This window comes from Somniosus microcephalus, chromosome 23, assembly GCF_052327205.1.
Source record: "Somniosus microcephalus isolate GS21.2 chromosome 23, FLI_Smic_1.0, whole genome shotgun sequence".
In the NCBI taxonomy this organism is placed as follows: Eukaryota; Metazoa; Chordata; class Chondrichthyes; order Squaliformes; family Somniosidae; genus Somniosus; species Somniosus microcephalus.
This window is the reverse complement of record NC_141009.1, coordinates 15,646,164-15,668,054: the sequence shown is the minus strand read 5'-3', so window position 1 is coordinate 15,668,054 and position 21,891 is coordinate 15,646,164. Positions and strand designations below refer to the sequence as shown.

The 21,891-nt window shown below is 43.7% G+C and overlaps 1 protein-coding gene across 3 annotated transcripts in view; it reads left to right on the top strand.

The window, feature by feature from the left end:
• LOC147101677 (neuronal calcium sensor 1) overlaps nucleotides 1–21,891 on the top strand; it is a 113,355-nt gene that overhangs the window by 81,174 nt on the left and 10,290 nt on the right. For 2 of the 3 annotated variants that reach the window (XM_085965463.1, XM_085965464.1), the window contains one exon: nucleotides 20,557–20,695. In XM_085965463.1, coding sequence (XP_085821589.1) covers nucleotides 20,557–20,695 — 139 coding nt within the window. Of the gene's footprint in view, nucleotides 1–19,211; nucleotides 19,329–20,556; nucleotides 20,696–21,891 lie in introns of those variants that run through there. The other variant, XM_085965462.1, reaches the window with a different exon arrangement.

The window sequence follows — 21,891 nt, the reverse complement described above, 5'->3', positions numbered from 1 at the left end:
GGATTGCAAATGTTGCAACCTTGTTCAAAAAAGGGGAGAAGGATAAACCTGGCAATTATAGGCCAGTCGGTTTAATGTCAGTGGTGGGAAGCTTTTAGAAACAATAACCCAGGAGAATATTAACAGCCTCTTGGACAAGTATGGACTAAAAAAGGAGAGCCAGTACGGATTTGTTAAGGGCAAATCGTTTTTGGCCAACTTGATTGGGTTTTTTGATGAGGCAACAGATAGGGTTGATGAGGATAGTGTGGTTGATGTTGTGTATATGGACTTTCAAAAGGCATTTGATGGAGTACCACATAATAGGCGTTTGATGAAGTACCACATAATCGGCTTGTTAGCAAAATTGAAGCCCTTGGGATCAAAGGGGCAGCAGCTGCGTGGATACAAAATTGGTCAAGGGATAGAAAACAGAGTTATGGTGAATGGCGGTTTTCCGGACTGGAGGGAGGTATTCAGTGGTGTTTCCCAGGGTTCAGTACTGGGACCACTGCTGTTTTTGATCTACATTAACTTGGACTTGTGGGTACAGGGTGCAATTTCGAAATTTGCAGATGACACAAAACTTGGAAGTGTAGTAAACAGTGAGGAAGGTAGTGATCGACTTCAAGAGGACAGAGACAGGCTGGTGGAATGGGTGGACACATGCAGATGAAATTCAATGCAGAAAAGTGTGAGGTGAATCATTTTGGTATGAAGGATGAGAAGAGACAATATAATGGGACAATTTTGAAAGGGGGTGCAAGAACAGAGAGACCTGGGGGTGTTGTGCACAAATCTCTGAAGATGGCAGGACAGATTAATAAAGTATATGGGATCCTGGGCTTTATCAATAGGGGCATAGAGTACAAAAGCCAGGAAGCTATGCTAAACCTATATAAAACAGTAGTTCGGCCCCAGCTGGAGTACTGTGTCCAATTCTGGACACCGCACTTTAGGAAGGACGTGAAGGCTTTTCAGAAGGGATTCACTAGAATGGTTCCAGGGATGAGGGATTACAGTTACATGGATTGACTGGAGAAGCTGGGGTTGTTCTCCTTAGAGCAGAGAAGGCCAAGAGGAGATTTGATAGAGGTGTTTAAAATCATGAAGGGTTTAGATAGAGTAAATTAAAGAGAAATTGTGTCCAATGGCTGAAGTGTAGATAACCAGAGGGCACAGATTTCAGGTGATTGGCGAAAGAAGCCGAGACGACATGAGGGAAGAACTTTTTACACAAGTGGTCAGGATTTGGAATGCATTGCCTGATAAGATGGTGGAAACAGATTCAATAGTAGCCTTCAAAAGGGAATTGGATAAAAACTTGGAGAAAAAATTGCAGGGATATGGGGAAAGAGCGGGGGAGTGGGACTGACTGGATGCTCTTCGAAAGAGACAGACTCGATGGGCCGAATGGCCTCCATGCGTGCTGTGCTTTCCTATGATTCTATGAGATATCTTACATCAGGTATGATTCTCTAGTGTTTCGTAGCTCATAAATGATTTGTAATTTTTTTACATTAAGTTAATGCACCTCCATGTGTACTGAAAGCCACGGCTATGTTGTGCCTCCTTCATTAATGAAACTTGGCAAAATACTCAAATGTCCCAAATGTAGTGCCAAAATATTGTGTTTAAATATTTTACATTCTAGATGTTTTAAATTTTATCAAGTCTGAAAATATTTTCTTTTCATGGAAGTGTAATTAAGAGAGTTTGCTTTAATAGTACATCGGCCTTGGGGCATTAATGCAATTACCAGACCTTTTTAATACTGTTTTATTATGGGATTTTGAAATCAAAGCCTAGAACTTACTATTGATATTCATCAGCCAAATGTGGAACATGATTGAATGATATTCCTTTGTTCAATATATTAATAGAAGTGTTGATCTGTTTAAAATAAGTGGGTTAACACCTGCGGTGAAACGTGACATTCCTTTGTCTATTGTAATATCACCAGTAGTAATTAAAAGTTAGAAATACAGCCATCCAGACTAGCAAATGTTTGAATGAGATTTTAAAATTCAGTTTGTTTTTCTAAATGAGGAACTTAGGTGAAGGACCAAAATCAATAATACAGGAGCACCCACAAGGGTGAAAAGATTGGGAATGTAGGAGGTATGATCAGTAAGTTCGCAGATGACATGAAAATTGGTGGAGTGGTAAATAGCGAGATGGGAAGCCTCAGGCTACAGGACGATATAGGCGGGTTGGTCAGATGGGCAGAACAGTGGCAAATGGAATTTAACCCTGATAAGTGTGAGGTGATGCATTTTGGGAGGACTAACAAGGCAAGGGAATACACAATGAATGGTAGGACCCTAGGAAGGACAGAGGATCAGAGGGACCTTGGTGTGCATGTACATAGATCCCTGAAGGCAGCAGGACAGGTAGATAAGGTGGTTAAAAAGGCATATGGGATACATGCCTTCATTAGCTCGAGGCATAGAATATAAGAGCAGGGAAATTATGATGGAGCTGTACAAAACGCAATTAGGCCACAGTTGGAATACTGTGTGCAGTTCTGGTCGCCACACTATAGGAAGGATGTGATTGCATTGGAGAGCGTGCAGAGGAGATTCACCAGGAAGTTACCTGGGCTGGAGCACTTCAGCTATGAAGAGAGACTGGACAGGCTGGGGTTGTTTTCCTTAGAACAGAGAAGGCTGAGGGGGGATCTGATTGAGGTGTACAAAATTATAAGGGACATAGATAGGGTAGATAGAAAAGAACTTTTCCCCTTAGTAGAGGAGTAAATAACCAGGGGGCATAGTTTCAAGGTAAGGGGCAGGAGGTTTAGAGGGGATTTGAGGGAAAACTTTTTCACCCAGAGGGTGGTTGGAATCTGGAACTCACTGCCTGAAAGGGTGGTAGAGGCAGGAACCCTCAACATTCAAGAAGCATTTAGATGAGTACTTGAAACGCCATAGCATACAAGGCTATGGACCAAGTGCTGGAAAATGGGATTAGAATAGACAGGGCTTGATGGCCGGCGTGGACACGATGGGCCGAAGGGCCCCTTTCTGTGCTGTATGACTCTAGGAGAGAAAACAGTTCAAATCAAGAAATATCTAAGTACTACATGGCACTCTTCACAATGTCGTGGATTTTTAACATGCTGTAATGACCGAGTCAGCAAGCAATGTTTTCAGTGTCAGCAATATCCTGTCTAACTGTTGAGAAATTTGTGATTGCTAGTGTATTGAACAATAGCTTTTAGCAAAACTAGCAATAATATCAAATGAAATTACAGCAAAATATCCTACTGTATAGTAATGCTGCCATTTTTCAGAAATGCTTACCCTACTGAATAAATGGGTCTTTTATACTATTATTTCAGCTAATGCTGAGTAGTGCTTTCAAGATGAATTTGGTTTTTTTAGGAGGGGAATGAGGGAAAAAAAATCAAAATTGATGGTGTACTTATCCTAACCTCGCGAGCATTTTACAATTGTTGCTGTGGGAGATTCTCGAATGTTGAATTTAAGTGCCAATTGTGGCACTGCTCCCTTTAACTGCAGTGACACCAACACTTGGCAAATTGGAATGCCCATTGTTCCTTGAGTCTCTCTGGCACACGGTGCCCCTGGCTGAGATAGTGGGTAGGTGACTTTCTTTTTCCTAATTATAGGACACAAGTTAAAAAATATTGATCTGCCTGTTAAGTGACCGCCCACAAGTGTAAGCTCGGTTTGTGCTTAAACACCAATGTTTTACTTCTAATATACTTCATTCATATGTCAATCAAAAAATAATGCATTATGGAACTCTTAAAGGATAGATTAATACTTCATCCACTAGCCTAACCATCCACCCCCTCACCACCAATGTATTGTGCCTGCAATGTGTACTATCTGTAGGATGCACTGCAGCAACTCATCCAGGCTCCACGGCAGTACCCATGACCTCGACCACCTTGCAGGACAAGGGCAGCAAGTGCATATGAACACCATCACCTCCCAAGTCTCTCACCATCCTGACTTGAGCCTATATTGCCATTCCTTTGTTGTCACTGGTCCAAATTCCTGGAACTTCTTAGCCAGCAGTAATGTGGGAGCACCTTCACCACACGGACTGCACTGGTTCAAGAAGAAAGTCCACCACCACCTTCTCGAGGATAACTACAGATGGGTAATAAGTGCTGGCATTGTCAGCGACGCTTACACCCCGAGAATGAATAATGATAAACATAGGCCGGAATTTTCCGGGGGGTTAGCCAGGCGGTGGGTTGGGTGGGAAAGTTTTTTTCCCCCACAGCGGGTCAGGACCTGACCAACGGCAGCGGGGGACCTAATTAAAATGATTAGCATCTAGTTGCCAGATGTTTAACAGCCTTTTTTCACTTATCTTTTGTCTTTAACTTCATGACCACGGGATCCCCGCTGTACTCAGACCACGGCTGTCGCGCTGAGGCGTGAGTTCAGTGGCCATTGCTCCAGCTGATTATTTGACAGCTTAAAATGTACAGTAAAAGCTCCCACCTGACTGATATTCACTTTCCTCAGGCAGAAGCTTTTTCTCACTCCATTTCCAGCACACATTCTGCAGGCTTTCTGTTTTTCACTCTCCAACCACTCTCACCTCATTGGAAGGGCTCTCTCACCATTGACAATGCTTCTGTCATCTCTACTTCACCTGGCATCTATTCCATCAACATGGGTGCCCTTTATACTGTCTCACCTTGGTCCTCAGAATCCTATCACGATCAGCCCCAACACCAACAGCACCAACCTTCTCCGCAATCAACTGATGCTACACAGGGCATCAGCACCCGACCACATGATGCGCCAGGTTGGCACCACCCCACACTAACGCTATAAAGCATCCCTACAATGCCCAAGCCATTCCTTTCACACTCATCACCATTGCAGGGGGTACCGTTATGTCTCACCATTCACTGCAACTCACTAAGCCACTTCCAAAGGTGCACACACATCTGTCCAAGAACGCAAAGTGTTGAAAATAACAGTTTCAGTGTTAGACCCTACATTAACAGAAACTTTACATGAACATTGCATAAAACACCCAAGTGCCTACCGTTGTGTGTTGTTAGTTGGTATGATTAGACTAGGATGAGTGTGAGTGTGAGGGTTGGCTAGTGAGATGGGGATGCGATAATGTAGAGAGGGATGGGTGGAGGTTGATGTGAGTAGGATAGGGAAGGCGGACTGATGGGGATGTGATGAGAGGCACAGCAGGATGAAATTGAGTGTGGCTTTGTACTAACGTTTTGTGATCAAAGATCATTGAAATGTTTGCAGCACTGCAGCCAGGTCACCTGACCACATCCCTGCTTGTACCCTCCTCTGCAATGTGCAACCAAGCTGTGTTGATCTCCTGGGGAGGTCTCTTCTGCCCGTGGGAAGGCCATCATTTTTAGTTAAGCCAGTGAACTGGTGTATTTATTTGTTAATATAACCCAGAAAATTTTTGTGGACCGTTGGTGCACTGGAGGAAAGATAATTTGAATTTAATAGTTTTTAGGGTATAACTCCGTCCCACACTGGAGATTTGGGAAGTATCCATTCCAGACCACACTACTCAGTCAAACACTACAAGCATTTTTTGTCAAATTTTCAAGATCATTCATTTTATCAAATCCTTTGTGGTCACAAGTTTGGCATTCCTATCCTCTTGTATCACTCCCCCTCGTCCTCCATTTACTTAGAGGAAAGGCAGTATAGACTGCTGATGGAATGTTTTTAAAAAGCTTATATTTCTATAACCATATACAAAAAAAAAGTGCTCAACATAAATCCCAAGCAGGGGAAGAAAGAAACAAAGGTTTTAGGAGCTTTTTAAAGTGGGTAGAGGGATAGGAGTTAGAGGCATATTACAATATTTAAAAAAACAAAAAAAATTGCTGTTGACTCAAATTTACCCCAGTCTTTGCCTCCTGGAATGATGTACATTCGATTTGTTGGCAATGTTCTTTGTATCTATTGATTGCAGAAGAACTTCCAAGGGTGATGGATGCTTTTTTGCCATCCCTAAGGTCAAATGGCCTGATTGCATCAATTCATTTCCCTTAGATCCAATAAAATGGAGACGATGAATTTTCTGCAGTCTTGTGTAGCCAAACCTGGCCTGGGCATGGCAACAGTCATGAACAGAAATGTAGACTGCATTTTTTTTTTTAAAAAGGGAATCACAGAATCACAGAAACCCCACAGTGCAGATAGAGGCCATTTCGGCCCATCGAGCCTGCACCGACACATATCTCACCCTATCCCCGTAACCCCATGTATTTAATCCCCCTAACACTAAGGGTCAATTTATCATAGCCAAATCAACCTAACCCGCACATCTTTGGACTATCTGCAACTCTGATGAGATTGTAGGAGATGATGCGATTGGAATTCATCTACAGTATAAAGAAGGGACAGGCCGATTGAACTTCTTGGCTTTTTCTTCCTTTTCTGTTCTTATGGTCGAGAACGTGGGTACTTAAAACAATCCGTTTATTGTGTGGTTGTTCAAAGATCTTCTCTTATTGAGAAACCACATATGATTGATGAAAACTGCACACCATCTAGATCAGAACTAATCCTAAGAAACTCTGCTCTAGTTTGTGTACCTGGAGAAAGTCCGAGTACAAATAGAAGTTTTACAGGGTTCGGCTTCTATTTGTATTTTACTCTTGTTTAGTTCGCATTAATGTTTTGTGGCTTATTTACTCAAATATTGCAAGAAATGGGAATGCAATGCTTCGTATGCTGGCGACCAAAGTGGAACACGTGACTAACACCAGTCAATTACTGTACCACTTGGTAACTTGCTCCATGTTTGGGTGTGTGGGGCAAGGCAGAGCATTGGCTCATTATGCCCATTGCTGATTGAATTTGAAGTGCCCGTGAAGCTGGGAAAGAGCTGTATATTGAAAGAGGAAGATGAGGAAGGACACTGGTTCAAACTAGTAGGAGGCAGATTTAGGGCTCGTACCAGGAAGTTCTTCACAAAAAAAAGTGACCAACGCACGATAGAGCAATGGAGGCAAAAGCCCTGGCATCATTTAAGATATAATTGAATGCTGCAGCGAATGGCTTTCCTCATCTGTAAAAAATCTGGTGATGTTATGTGCAGTACTGCACTCTGTGTATATAGCAGAAATGTGCTGTTAATTGTGATTAGAATCATTGGTTACAGCATGGAAGGCGGCCATTTGGCCCATCGAGCTAATGCCGGCTCTCTGCAAGAGCACCTCAGCTAGTCCCACTCCCCTGCTCTTTCCCCGGAGCCCTGCAAATTTTTTTTCTTTCAGGTACTTTTCCAATTCCCTTTTGAAAGCCGTGATTGAGTCTGCTTCCACCACCCTTTCAGGTAGTGCATTCCAAATCCTAACCACTCGCTGCGTAAAAAATATTTTTCTTACGTCGCCTTTGGTTATTTTGCCAATCACCTTAAATCTGTGTCCTCTGGTTCTCCACCCTTCTGCCAATGGGAACAGTTTCTCTCTCTCTACTCTGTCCAGACCCCTCGTGATTTTGAAAACCTCTATCAAATCTCCTCTGCTCTAAGGAGAACAACCCCAGCTTCTCCAGTCTATCCACGTAACTGAAGTCCCTCATCCCTGGAATAATTCTCTCAAATCTTTTCTGCACCCTCTCTAAGGCCTTCACATCCTTCCAAAAGTGTGGTGCCCAGAATTGGACACAATACTCCAGTTGAGGCCGAACCAGTGTTTTATACAGGTTCATCATCATTTCCATGCTTTTGTACTCTATGCCTCTATTCATGGAGCCCAGGATCCCGTATGCTTTTTTAACTGCTTTCTCAACCTGCCCTGCCACCTTCAATGATTTGTGCACATATACCCCCAGGCCTCTCTGTTCATGCACCCCCTTTAGGATTGTACCCTTTAGTTTATGTTTCCTCTCCTCATTCTTTCTACCAAAATGTACCACTTCACACTTTTCTGCATTAAATTTCATCTGCCACGTGTCTGCCCATTCCACCAGCCTGTCTATGTCCTCTTGAAGTCTATTACTATTCTCCTCACTGTTCACGATACTTCCAAGTTCTGTCATCTGCAAATTTAGAAATTGTACAATGCATACCCACATCCAAGTCATTAATATATAGCAAGAAAAGCAATGGTACTAGTACTGACGCCTCCAGACTGAAAACCAACCATTCACCACTACTCTCTGTTTCCTGTCACTCAGCCAATTTCGTATCCATGCTGCCACTGTCCCTTTTATTCCATGGGCTTCAACTTTGCTGGCAAGCCTATTATGGCACTTTGTCGAATGCCTTTTGGAAATCCATGTACACCACGTCAACTGCATTACCCTCATCAGCCCTCTCTGTTACCTCATCAAAAAACTCGATCAATTTGGTTAAACACAATTTGCTTTTATCAAATCCGTGCTGGCTTTCCTTAATTAATCCACACTTGTCCAACTGACTGTTAATTTTGTCCCTGATTGTTTCTAAAAGCTTCCCCACTACCAAGGTTAAACTGACTGGCCTATAGTTGCTGGATTTATCTTTACACCCTTTTTTAAACAAGGGTGTAACATTTTCAATTCTCCAGTCCTCTGGCACCACCCCCATTTCTAAAGAGGATTGTAAGATTGTGTCCAGTACCTGCGCGATTTCTTCCTTCACTTCCCTCAGTGTCCTAGGATGCATCCCATCCGGTCCTGGTGACTTATCTACTTTAAGTACAGCCAGCCTTTCTAGTACCTCCTCTTTATCAATTCTTATCCCATCCAGTATCTCCTTTACCTCCTCCTTTTACTATGTCTACAGCAGCATCCTCTTCCTTCGTGAAGACAGATGCAAAGTATTCATTTAGTATCTCAACCATGCCCTCTGCCTCCATGTGTAGGTCTCCTTATTGGTCCCTAATCGCCGCCCCACACCCTTACTACCTGTTTAATATTTATATGCCTATAGAAGACTTTTGGATTACCTTTTATGTTAGCTGCCATTCTATTATCATACCCTCTCTTTGCCCCTCTTATTTTCTTTTTCACTTCTCTGAACTTTCTATATTTAGCCTGATTCTCGGATGTATTCTCGACTTGACATCTGTCATACGCGCTCTTTTTCTGCTTCATCTTACTCTCTATCTCTTTTGTCATCTGACTTTTTATCTCTGACTTTAGTTGCCCTACCTTTCCCCGTAGTGGGAATGTACCTCGACTGTACCCAAACTATTTTCTGTTTAAAGGCAGCTACAGTTTTGCCTGCCAATCTTTGATTCCAGTTTACCCGGGCCAGAGCCGTTCTCATCCCACTGAAATTTGCCTTCCTCCAATTAAGTATTTTTACTTCAGATTGCTCCCTGTCCTTTTCCATAGCTAATCTAAATTCTGATACTATGATTACTGTTCCCTAAATGTTCACCTACTGACACTTGCTCCACTTGACCTACCTCATTCCCCAGAACCAGATCCAGCAATGCCTCCTTCCTCGTTGGGCCGGAAACCTACCGATCAAGAAAGTTCTCCTGAACACACTCCAGAAATTCTTCCCCTTCCCTGCCCTTTAGACTATCACTATCCCAGTCTATATTAGGATAGTTGAAGTCCTCCATTATCACTACTCCATAATTCTTGCATCTATAAGTAATTTCCCTGCAAATTTGCTCCTCCATATTTTTCCCACTATTTAGTGGCCTATAGAATACATCTAGTAGTGTAGTGACACCTCTATTATTTCTTAACTCCAGCCATATAGATTCTGTCCTTGACCCCTCCAGGACATTCTCGCGCTCTCTCTCTCTCTCTCTTTCTCTCCAGCACTAACATTCTCCTTAACCAATACTGCCATGCCACCTCCTATCTTTCCTGAACATCCTATATCCAGGAATATTTAATACCCAATCCTGCCCTTTTTTGAGCCAGGTCTCCGTTATTGCCCATGGCATCATATTCCCATGTGGCTATTTGCGCCTGCAGCTCACCAACCTTGTTTACTATGCTTCGTGTGTTCACATACATACACTATAAACCTATCTTACACCATCTTGTGTTCTCTCTTAGTCTGACCCCACCTAATACCTTACTATTTCTTGCTCTAGTGCTCTCTGTCTCTCCCAATTCTTTGTGCTCTTTGTTTCTCCTCTCTAATGCTACATCCTGGTGCCCACCCCCCTGCCAACTTAGTTTAAACCCTCCCCCAACAGCACCAGCAAACCTCCCTGCGAGGATAATGGCACCAGCTCTGTTGAGGTGCAACCCATCCGGCCTGTACAGGTCCCACCTCCCCCAGAACTGGCCCCAATGCCCCAGGAATCTGAAGCCCTCCCTCCTGCACCATCTCTCCAGCCACACATTCAGCTGCTCTATCCCCCTATTTCTATATTCACTTGCGCGGGGCACTGGGAGTAATCCAGAGATTGCTACCTTTGAGGTCCTGCTTTTTAATCTCTTTCCTACCTCCCTAAAAATCTGCCTGCTGGACCTCATCCCTCTTTCTACCTATGTCATTGGTACCAATATGGGCCACAATCTCTGGCTGTGTTCACCCTCCCCCCTCAATGTTCTGCAGCCGCTCAGTGACATCCTTAACCCTGGCACTAGGGAGGCAACATACCATCCTGGAGTCACGTCTGCGGCCGCAGAAATGCCTTTCTGCTCCCCTATCGAACCCCCTACCACTCCTCTTGTTTTCCCTGTCTTCCTCCTCCCCCCTGTACAGCTGAGACACCCGTGGTGCCATGGACTTGGCTCTGGCTGTACTCCCCAGAGGAACCATCGCCCTCACCAGTACTCAGAACAGAATACTGGTTGGAGAGCAAGATGCATTCAGGGGACTCCTGCACTACCTGCCTGGTCGTCCTCTTCTGTCTGGCAGTTGCTCATTTCCTCTCTGCCTGCACACTCCTTAGCTGCGGGTTGACCAGCTCCTGAAACGTGCTATCCACGAAGACCTCAGCCTCGCGGATGCACCACAATGACGCCAGCTGCTGCTCAAGCTCCAAAACCCCCCACTCCTCCTTTTCAGTCGGACATCTCCCATCGCCCTCCTCCTCTCCACCAATTCCTGCGCGCTCAAAATTCCTCACTCTGCTGGTGAATCAGTCGGCTTTTGAATCTCCCAGCTCTGCACAAGCTCAAGCTGTACTGAGCAACACATTCAGTATGCAGTGAGAGTGTGCTACTATTTCTGCTTGTACACAGTGCCACACTGGATTCAGCAGCTGTGCACTCCAGTTTGTGGCTCTATAACCGTACCATAATTTAGTATACAGTGGTAGTGTGCTAATTTTTGTGGTTATGTGTATAAATTGTAAAAGGCACACTGCTCATCACTGCAGTGCTTGCTGAAGCACTTCAGTTCTGACAAGGATGAAGTGAACATAGATTCTGATTTATTAAGGAAAATGATCCATTGTTCTGCGGGGTTCACAGTGATTTTCTGAAGTGTTTCAAGTTCCATGTCTGACTCGGCTCATGCTGTGAAAACGTGTGGGAATAGAATGAAATATTGCCACTTTCAACCACTCGCACTAATTCATTTATATTCCTGTACAAGATCATTAGTCATCACTAACAGTATTTTGAGCATTGCATATTTCTGCAGAAAGTGTGTTATTCCATTAACAATTGTCTGAAGACTGATCAGGTTTGCTGAACAAATATGTAATGCATTTAGTTATTGAACAATTGCTGATGAGTTTATACATCATCAGATGGGCTACCGGTAGAAAGATATTTTTGGGCATGGTTGAAGATCTGATTGCGACGACATGCTCAGATCTGCAGACTCTCTTTTCAAAGGTACATCCAGAAATTCGAAGTCTGCAGTAACTGGTTTCTGTCACGAGAGGCTTTCAATAAGCTACAAAAGTGGTGTTTCCCCCTTGTGGCTAAAGCAACTTCTGCAGTACCTGAAGTTACACGTCCCAGTCGCCTTGATACTGATTTTTAGATGCACTGACATTCCCAAGGCCCGAAGCAAGTGGTCTGTCGGTTCTCAGTTTCTAAAGCATGACATAATGAACATTATTCAGTAATGGATTTCCTGTTTAAGCTCTTGACGAACACTGTATTGATCTAGAAACTTCCTCAATGCTGCAGTTTTGAGAACAGTGTTATGCAGTTATTTTTGATAAAAACCAGTCTCGCAAATATGTTACATAGTCTCCAAGGCTATTTTGAATTTTTAGTGATTGGAAACGAGACCACTTTCAAGTGTTGGTCCTGCACGAGTGTAAATGCATTTTGACTGCATTGTAACTGCTAGCTGACATCTTCATTTTGCCTTTGAATTTGGTGGCTTTGAGGGACTGGATTCATTCAGTTTGCAAAACAGTGCAAGCTCCTGGCTGTATTTACTCCAGCCTAGCACTCACTGCCAGAAAGACACAGGCAGTGAATATTCTGATCCAGTTTGGCGAATGCACCCATCAAAGCCACGTTCCCCTGTTACCAGGTGTTAGCCATGGCCCAGTGGCAGCACACTCGCTTCTGAGACAGAAGGTGTAGTCCTACTCCAGAGACTTGAGCACAAAATCTCGGCTGACACTTCAGTGCAGCACTGAGGGAGTGCCGTATTTCGGATGAGACGTTAAACCGAGGTTCCGTCCGCCCGCTTAGGCGGACGTAAAAGATCCCGTAGCACAATTATGAAGAAGAGCAGGGGAGTTCTCCCCAGTGTCTGGGCCAATATTTATATCTTCAGCAACACCATTAAAATAGATTATCTGCCCATTATTATGTTGCTGTGTGCAAATTAGCTGCTGTGTTTCTGACAACAGTGCCTGCATTGAAAAGTACTTCATTGGTTGTATAGTGCTTTGCGACGCCCTGAGGTGATGAAAGGCACGAGATAAATGCACGTCTTTATTCAGACTCGCAAAACTCACCTGAATGACTGGCAATAAGTGTTGCCCCTATTTCAATCAGGTTCAGGAAACCGCACCAAAAAGTCAGCAAGAATGCTCTCGCCAGTGAGGTTGAAGTGTGTGTGTTTGTGGGCAGGATCAGATTCTGTTACTGAATAGCTTGCCAGGACTTGCTGTGTAGGCTTACACATGAAGGATGGGAAAACTAGCAAGATATGACATGGCAACTGGCACTCATGGAATTGGACTCTCAGTTCTTTCAGAAGAGATTTTTTTTTCACTTTCTTTAACATGGGACCTGTGTCTGTGAAAAGAGCAGTAAGTGTTGATGCATGAAGCTCTGGTGACGCTCTCTTGACAAAAGTGAGAATTGGCATTACAACTGGACCAAACTTCAAGAGTTCGATTTCTGTAGATTCCAAGCCCAGAGGCAATGTTAAATCAGCAACATTATTATAACTGTATGAGTGCCAAATTGCTCAGGATTTGAGACAAAGCTTTACAGCTATACTTGTGTCATTGTAGTACATTTGAACCCAGATATGTCCGCATTGCTAATTGAACAAGAAATATTATTATGCTTGGGTCATGGCCGCAGTTTTTGAGACTGAATTGGAAATATATCAGAATTTCTCACCCATGGGTTTTATACATGCCAGACAATCAGAAGGTTCTCACTAAATGCTTTTTCGTTCATTCATACCAGTAACTTATCATTGCCTTGAAGTTCTGTACCTTGAGAATAGAATCAGTAAAATTCAGCCATCAGTGTAACACTCCCAGTTCATCTGATTATAACTGTCTTTATTTCAATGCCTCAATTTCAAAATTCTCATCCTTGTTTTCAAATCCCTCCATGGCCTTGCCCCTCCCTATCTCTCTCATCTCCTTCAGCCCCACAACAATCGCCCCCCCGCGATATCTGCGCTCCACCAATTCTGCCCTCTTGAGCATCCCTGATTATAATCGTTCCACCTTTTATGGCCGTGCCTTCTGTTGCCTAGGCCCTTAGCTCTGGAATTCTCCGCCTCAACCGATCCGCCTCGCTACCTCTCTCTCCTCCTTTAAGATGCTCCTTAAGACCTACCTCTTTGACCAAGCATTTGCTCATCTGCCTTAATTTCTCCTAATGTGGATTGGTGTCAAATTTTTTGTCTTAAAATACTTCTGTGCAGCACCTTGGGACGTTTTACTACGTTAAAGGTGCTATATAAATGCAAGTTGTTGTTGTGCCATTGAAAGAAATGCCCATCAGGATGTGGATTCTTACCTCCTGGTACTTTTCACCATATGTCTTTTCTTTCTTTATCCTATTCAGTCCTGTCCTTTTTTTCTCTCTCGCTCTTGCTCAATCGCTCTTTCTCTCGAGTCATCTCTGGTCATCTTGGTGGTTAGCTGGAGGAGGGAGTGGCAGGGGGGTCAGGCTGGGAATGTAGGCAGGTTTTAGACTGGACACGGGGCGAGGGAACCGCGTAGGCTGGCTCTTGGGTGATGGCTGTAGGTCTCAAGGCCACAGGGTGGAAACGGAAAGAAAAGTCAAGGGGAATGACACTTCCCTTGTAAGATGCCTGCTGCAGTGGGATTTCAGTGTCCTTCTATACAAATCACAAAGTTAACATGCAGGTACAGCAAGCAATTAGAAAGGCAAATGATATGTAAGCCTTTATTGCAAAGGGATTGGAGTATAAGAGTAAGGAAGTATTGCTGCAATTATATAGAGCTTTGGTGAGACCACATCTGGAGTACTAGGTACAGTTTTGGTCTCCTTACCTACTTGCCTTAGTGTGGGTGTAACAAAGGTTCACCTAGATTGATTCCTGGGATGAGAGGGTTGTCCTATGAGGAGAGATTGAGTAGAATGGGCCTATATTTGCTGGAGTTTAGAAGAATGAGGGGTGATGTAATTAAAAAGTATAAAATTCTTAGAGGGCTTGACAGGGTAGATGCTGAGAGGCCGTTTCCCCTGGCTGGAGAGTCTAGAACTAGGGGTCATAGTCTCAGGATAAAGGGTCGGCCATTTAGGACTGATGAGGATTTTCTTCAGAGATTTGTGAATCTTTGGAATTCTCCACCCCAGAGGGCTGTGGATGCTCAGTTGTTCAGTATATTCAAGACTGAGATCGATAGATTTTTGGGCACTAAGGAAATTGAGGGAAATGGGGATACAGGAAACTTTCGTTTACCCGGAGGTTAAAAGTCCGGAAAGCTCTATCTACCGGCAAAATTCAGGAGCCGTTTTCTATAAGTTTTTTTACTTGTTGCTTTTTTTTCCGCAGTCAGGCTCTGCAAGGTCTGTAGCTAAGCAACAGCTTCAGCTAGAGACGCTTGCAGCTGCAGCTGACTGTTTTGAAGCTGTTGCTAAGCAACAGGGTTTGTTGATTCACACGGAGCTGAAAAGCTCTATGTTTTAACATTGCCGCTGGTTTATACGGCAGTTTTGATCTAACGGCACCAGCTCGGTCCCGTCAGTGCCGGATACCAGAAAGTTTCCTGTAATTGGGAAAGTGGAGTTGATGTAGAAGATCAGCCGTGATCTTATTGAATGGCGGAGCAGGCTCGAGGGGCCGCATGACCTGCTCCTGCTCCTATTTCTTATGATCTTAAAAGGAGAAGTAGAGTCCAGAATGGCAGACAATGGGCTTGAATAAAACCCACAACTTGCACTTAAACAGCTGAAATAACACTTGGCTGCAGGGAAGGGAATAAATAGAAAGCTTATTTGTAAAGCCACCTAAAGGAATCGATCTGGGAGACAGAGCTAGGAGGAGCAGCAATGCCACATGCTGTTGGAAGGACTAAAGTTAAGTAAAGCATATGTGCCTTACATCTAAAAGTAATATGCAAGCACCGCAGAAGAGCATGACAAACAAGTCATGACACAGGAGGTAAGTGTGACAAACAGGAAGTGTATGTAGACGCAAAACCTTTCTACGGAAAATCGGGTAGGGCTTATAATGGGCGGCTGATCCAATAACGCCTGTTTTACACCCCCACCATAGTTGAACGCTCTGGCAATAGATATTTATTATAAATATGTACTGTAGAGATTAGATTATCTCTGGTCTTTTAAATAATCAGGCTCGAGTCAAAACCAATACGGTGGGTATATTGTGTTTAATCGGAGTTTAAGGCGGAATATAACACACGAGATATTCAGCAAAGACATACAACCACGACAAGCAGCTGGTACCGGTCCCGATCGGACAGATGGCTGGCGTGCACGAACAGCTCTTCGACTTACGGCCTTTCTCCTTCTCTCTCTCTCTCCTCGAACCGCCAAGCGTGTTAGACTAGGGTCAGCATGGGTCCACTCTCTGTAGAGTGTTAGGCCATCGATCCACTCTCGGAAGCTCTTCACTCCACCGTCTGTGCTAGGGGCTTTTCAGGTCCTTCTTTTATACTATTTTTAGGGGCGGACCTGGGCTAGAATATTGACAAGACTATTTAACCTGTAAGGGTTCTTCTTAAACCAAGGTGCCCAATGGTACGTCGAGTTCTTTGTCTTAACTTTTAGATGGAAACCCTCCCCTAAGGGGTCTCATGCTTTTCCTCACATGCCTTTCATGTTTATACATTCTGAAGGCCCATTCATCTGAATTCCTCTTATCTCTCCCGTCCTTGTCCTCCCTGGTGCAGCCAGTTCGTACCAGGCTTTTAACCAGAGGCCCATGCTAGAGCTGTCTACTCAACCTTATACTAATTAACTTTTACGTATCTTCGCAAGCAGTTCTGTTAGTGGTAATGGGAGATTCTGGAGATGAAGGGGTTGTCTTATGAAGAAAGGTTGATCAGGTTGTGCCTATACTCATTGGCGTTTAGAAGAATGAGAGGGGATCTTATTGAAACATATAAGATTCTGAAGGGGCTTGACAGGGTAGATGCAGAGAGGATGTTTCCCCTCGTGGGGGAATCTTGAACTAGGGGGCATAATTTCAGAATAAGGGGAAACCTTTTTAAATCGGAAGTGAGGAATTTCTTCTCTTGGGTCGTGAATCTTTGGAATTCTCTTCCCCGGAGAGCTGTGGAGGCTGGGTCATTGAATATATTTAAGGTGGAGATAGACAGATTTTTGAAAGATAAAGGAGTCAAGGGTTATGGGGAGCGGGCAGGGAAGTGTGTTGAGGCCAAGATCAGATCAGCCATTATCTTATTGAATGGCAGAGCAGGCTCGAGGGCCAAATTACCTACTCCTGCTCCAACGTCTTATGTTCTAAAACATATGACCAAATTATAGATACAGTCAGCGGCCTTCCTAGCACACACAGCAGACAGCTAGCCTGGGAAGCAAGGCCATATGTGGCTGCCCCTCTATGGGATGTTATGCATCTATCCATCTATTCTAATACTAATCTGAAGACACTTTTGTCTCAAGTTCTAATACAGTCACCTAAACACATTATTATTCATGTCGCAATTTCATTCGCATAACCATATACATTTTAGGTACCCCTAATTTCTAACAGTACGTACACACACACATATATATATATAAAGCTTCATACAACCAGTATCAACCTTCTGGAGGAGGCCTGATAATGTGCTTAACAGAGAATTAATTCCTTTCTAGTTGTGACATCATCAGATCTGCTCATTTTGAATGACTGAGTTGAGACTCTCTGCCAGCTGATAATTATTCTAATTATCCTATATTTCATCTCATGTTTACAGCTGATACCAGAAGGCTCTATTGCAGGCCTATCAATCTGACCAATAAACCTCCATCTCTGCTGTCTCAGGGTTCTGTCCTTGGCCCATTTTTTTCTGCTAAATGTAAACAATCTCCTTTCTGTTGGGTCCACAATTGCAGTGTCTGTGAGTACAGACCGTGCAGTCTTATTCCCCAGACATGAGTCTGTGTTGTGTTCAGTGCACTCTTGAGTGAATGTCTTGTGTGTTTTGTTTCAGCTGCTGTCTCACCAGCACAGTAATCATAACCTTGAAAGAAGCTCCTTTCATCATTCTGACAAAAATCAAACTAGTTACAAAATCATTTTTAGCTGGTGGTCAGTTAATTTGATTACATTTTTTTTTTAAATACCTGAGTGCATTTAAATGCCTTGGGTTTTCTTGAATGCAGTGAAATAGCTTCAGGTGGGTTTTTTTCATCCCAAAACTGGCCTCTTTTAACAATGTTTAAGCCGTGATCTATAATTCTCTTGCGTTACCTCATTTGATTACTGTGATATTGCCTGGTAATGCTCACCAGATCAGTCAGTTTACAGACCCAAGCCAGTAGAATAATACGCGAAGAATGAATATCACTTCGAGATTGCAAAGTACTTCCCTGTTTCGTATCATTAATTTAATTTTAAAACATCATAGCTTCCGCCAGTAATGGTGGTTAAATGTCCCACTGATTCTACTGAGCCGCACTGACCAGGAGGTATCGGGCTTGTTGCTCAGTCGATGCTGATTTTAGTCAGGGTAGCAGTTGGGATGATCGAATTTGTCTCGGCATCCTTGAGTTCGGGAAGGGAAAATTCAGCCAGATTCTTGCTCCTGATGGCTAGACAGTGGACCCCATCTCCGCCGCCATTGTAAAGTCTTCATGTGGCTGCTGAGTGAGGAAAGGTCAGGGCTCTGCTATGATGCCTGCCCACGTTCAAATATCCTGTGTGAACAGTACCCAGTAAGAGTCAGTGTTTTCAGGAGAAAAGGGAAAAATTTTATTGAGGGTTTTATTTTAAAAATAAGTATTTATCCTACCTATAATAAGAATTTACAACTTTTATCAGTCACAAATGGCCTGCTGGGCAACAGCCTCCCTACTGATGAGTCCTGGTAAGTCTGGATTTTTTAAAAACATTATTGCCTATACTTTAACACCCAGAGAGCTGCTCCTTGATGGAGCCACTGCATGTGTCAGCAGAGTGACTGCTTTTCGGCTGCAAACCAAACATGGCAAGTGTTCATCAGACTCGAGTATAAGGTGAAATTGAGGACTTCCCCCTCACTGAGCGTCAAAGGCATTTTTGCGTTGAGAGTATGTAGTTGACAGCAGGTTTGCAATGTCCCTGCTGTCCACAGCAGGGGTTCTCAACATTTTTGCTTCCGAGACCCCCTTTCATGTTATAAAAATTTCACGGACGCCCTGTAACACAAAACAAGTATTTTTTTCTGTATAAAAATTAGTTATACAATTAAACATATATTTATTATTTTTGTTTTACTTAATGTGAAAGTTGTTGCTGGTGCTGAGTAACAGTTCTGTTGAGACGTGGAGGTATCTTCAACAAAAACGATTAAAAGGTGGGCAATGATTAACCAGAAAGTCTCAACATGCAGCAGAGTACAAGTCCGAAAGGGGAAATGGTTAACCGAAAAGCGGGGGAAGATAAACCAAAACATGCAGAAATTAGTAAAAGGGGGGGGAAATGGTTAATCAAAACCTGAAAATAATTTTCAGAGACGAAGTCCAAAGTGAGAAATGGTTAACCAAATGCTTTCCTGAAAAAGAGAACTGCCCTCTGCGAGTGGGGGCCTGGAAATTACCTTGGTTAATGGTTTCCCATTGTGCATTTCCCCTGAATCATCGGGCCGCAGTCAGGTGCGTTTTGCTCCGGAGTTCCGAGTCTGATTTCCTCTGGGAGTGGCTCGTTGGAAGCTGCTGCCGCGTGCACTGGCCCCGATTGAGCAAGGGAAGAGGGTGAAATGGTGACTCCACTACCAGGCCAGGCCGGGTGTACCGACACCGTGTCCCGTTAATAACTTCGGGTCGGAACATCGGATCTCCTCCAACGGCAGGTGAAAGGGTTTACTGAGCTGGGAGGGCAGTACCAAGCCGGTGTGGCTGTGCCTTTGCCGGATGGAGTGACAGCAGTAAAGCAGAAGACCGCTTTCCGACTGATAAATCCGCAGGCCCGCGACCGACTGTCTTGGGTGCATTACTTGGGCTAGCCAGGGCGAAGGGGCACCGAATGATATCGGAACTAACCTGGTCGGCCACCGGGAAGCTGGGTGGTGGTCCCCGAAACTTACCGAGGCGGACCTTTTAAAACCACGGTGATCCAGGCCTGAAAGAGAGAACTGCCCTCTGCGGGTGGGGGCCTGAAAGAGAGAACTGCCCTCTGTGGGTGGGGGCCTGAAAGAGAGAACTGCCCTCTGCGGGTGGGGGCCTGAAAGAGAGAACTGCCCTCTGCAGTCTTTCTGCTGCATCATTGGGATTGTGAAAGAACAGAGTAGAAGTACTCCTATCTGGAACTGAATAATGTGCATGTTTCCATGTCACCGTGTACTTTTCTGCTGAAAATTGGGCAAGTTGTCATTTTTTTACACTAAGTAGTTGAAGCCAAGACACTGCAGTCCTTCAAGAAGATACTGTAGTGGGAAGGTGGTAGGATTGATATTCTGGGTTAGATCAAATAGCCTGAGGTGCCTTCTGATCCTGTGGTATTGTCTGTGTATTTAAATGGTGGCCAAGTTATGTTGATGATGGAGGAGTTGGTATGCGGTGCCATCTACAACAGCACCAGTGTGGAACAATTTGTATGATGAGCTTTCCAATTTGGGCGATATATCTGCTGCGTGATTTGAGTGGGACAACTATTTAATTGTACATCGGTTTTAGCATTGGGCCAGCCAGTTATCAAAATGGAGATTGTACATGGTTTTCCTTTTTTAAATTGAATGTTCAAGAAAGTACATTAATATTTTATGAAGCTATTTTACACACACAATTTTACTTTAAACCTGGAATTAAACTTTTATTTAAAGTGTGTAATGTTAATTTATACATTTACTGGTGAAATGACCTGTGTTAATATTTTGTTTGACAGGTACAAAGGCTTCATTAAAGACTGCCCCAGTGGACAGCTTGATGCAGCAGGCTTCCAGAAAATCTACAAACAGTTCTTCCCCTGTGGAGACCCGACGAAGTTTGCTACATTTGTCTTCAATGTCTTTGATGAAAATAAAGTGAGTGGCTTGCTTTTTCAAATTCTTCTACTGAAGCAAGTGAATCTTGCCTCTATTGGAGTTTCACAAGAGAGGCCGATTAGACTTTTAACAATGTCCACCACTTCAAGCTCAGCTGAAATGCATGTTCTCAAACTTAACAAACTACATGCAAGATGTGAGATTAGTAGGAGAAGTTTTTTTCCCCTCCACACAGGGTAGTGGTTATATGGAACAGACTGTCAACTGAAACAGTTAATGCGCCAGTTAACGCGTTTGAATATCTGGTTAAATTGAGACCTGGTGTTAAAAGGATAAGTACAGATTGTGATTGAATGCTGTTTGGAACATGGGAATGTGATTCAAGTAAGGCAACCAGTCAAGGATGAATAATGCAGGATGAGGTTTGCTTGAGTCAGCTTTGGATGCTGCAACATATAATACATTATTTTTAAAATCCGTGGTGACCCACAACCAACACACGGACCTTTTATGTGAGTTACTTTTGTGTGGACAAATCTCCCTCTTTAATAAAATTAAGCTGATTTTTGTTCCCACGCTATCTGTAGCCACGAAGGACGGGTGTACGTACTTCTCCCAGGTCCCTGCTAACACTGCTCTATTAAATGCTGTGAGGAGATGCAAGAGAATAGCCGGGGCTGACTTTGTTCTCGATTTCCACCCCCCCCCCCCCCAAAGTTGGCCTTGGCTTCAGCTTGGCACTCCCTCAGAAGTACAAGACGAGCACAGTCTATTGGAACTCAAAGTACCATTCTGCTCGACTTTCCCAGGACTTGGGGAACTCGGGAGACACCTCATTTCTTTACACAAATTCTTGAAAAAATTACAAACTTTAATTTATATAGCACATTTCATTTACAGGAAACTTTGTGTTATCCGGCACCAACGGGACCGAGCTGCTGCTGTTCCCTCAAAACTGCCGGACACTCCAGAGCTAATGTTGAAACATACGGAGATTTTCATCTCCGTATGAATCAACAAACCCTGTTGCTTAGCAACAGCCTCTAAACAGTCGGCTAGCATCTCCAGCTGAAGTTGTTGCTTAGCTACAGACCTTGCAGAGCTTGACTGTTCAAAAAAAAAAGCAAAGAAAAGAAACGAAAAGAATAAAAAACAGCTCCTGATTTTTGCCAGTGGCTCGAGCTTGCCGGACGGTTCGCCTCCGGATAACACAAAGTTTCCTGTATATAGTTAAT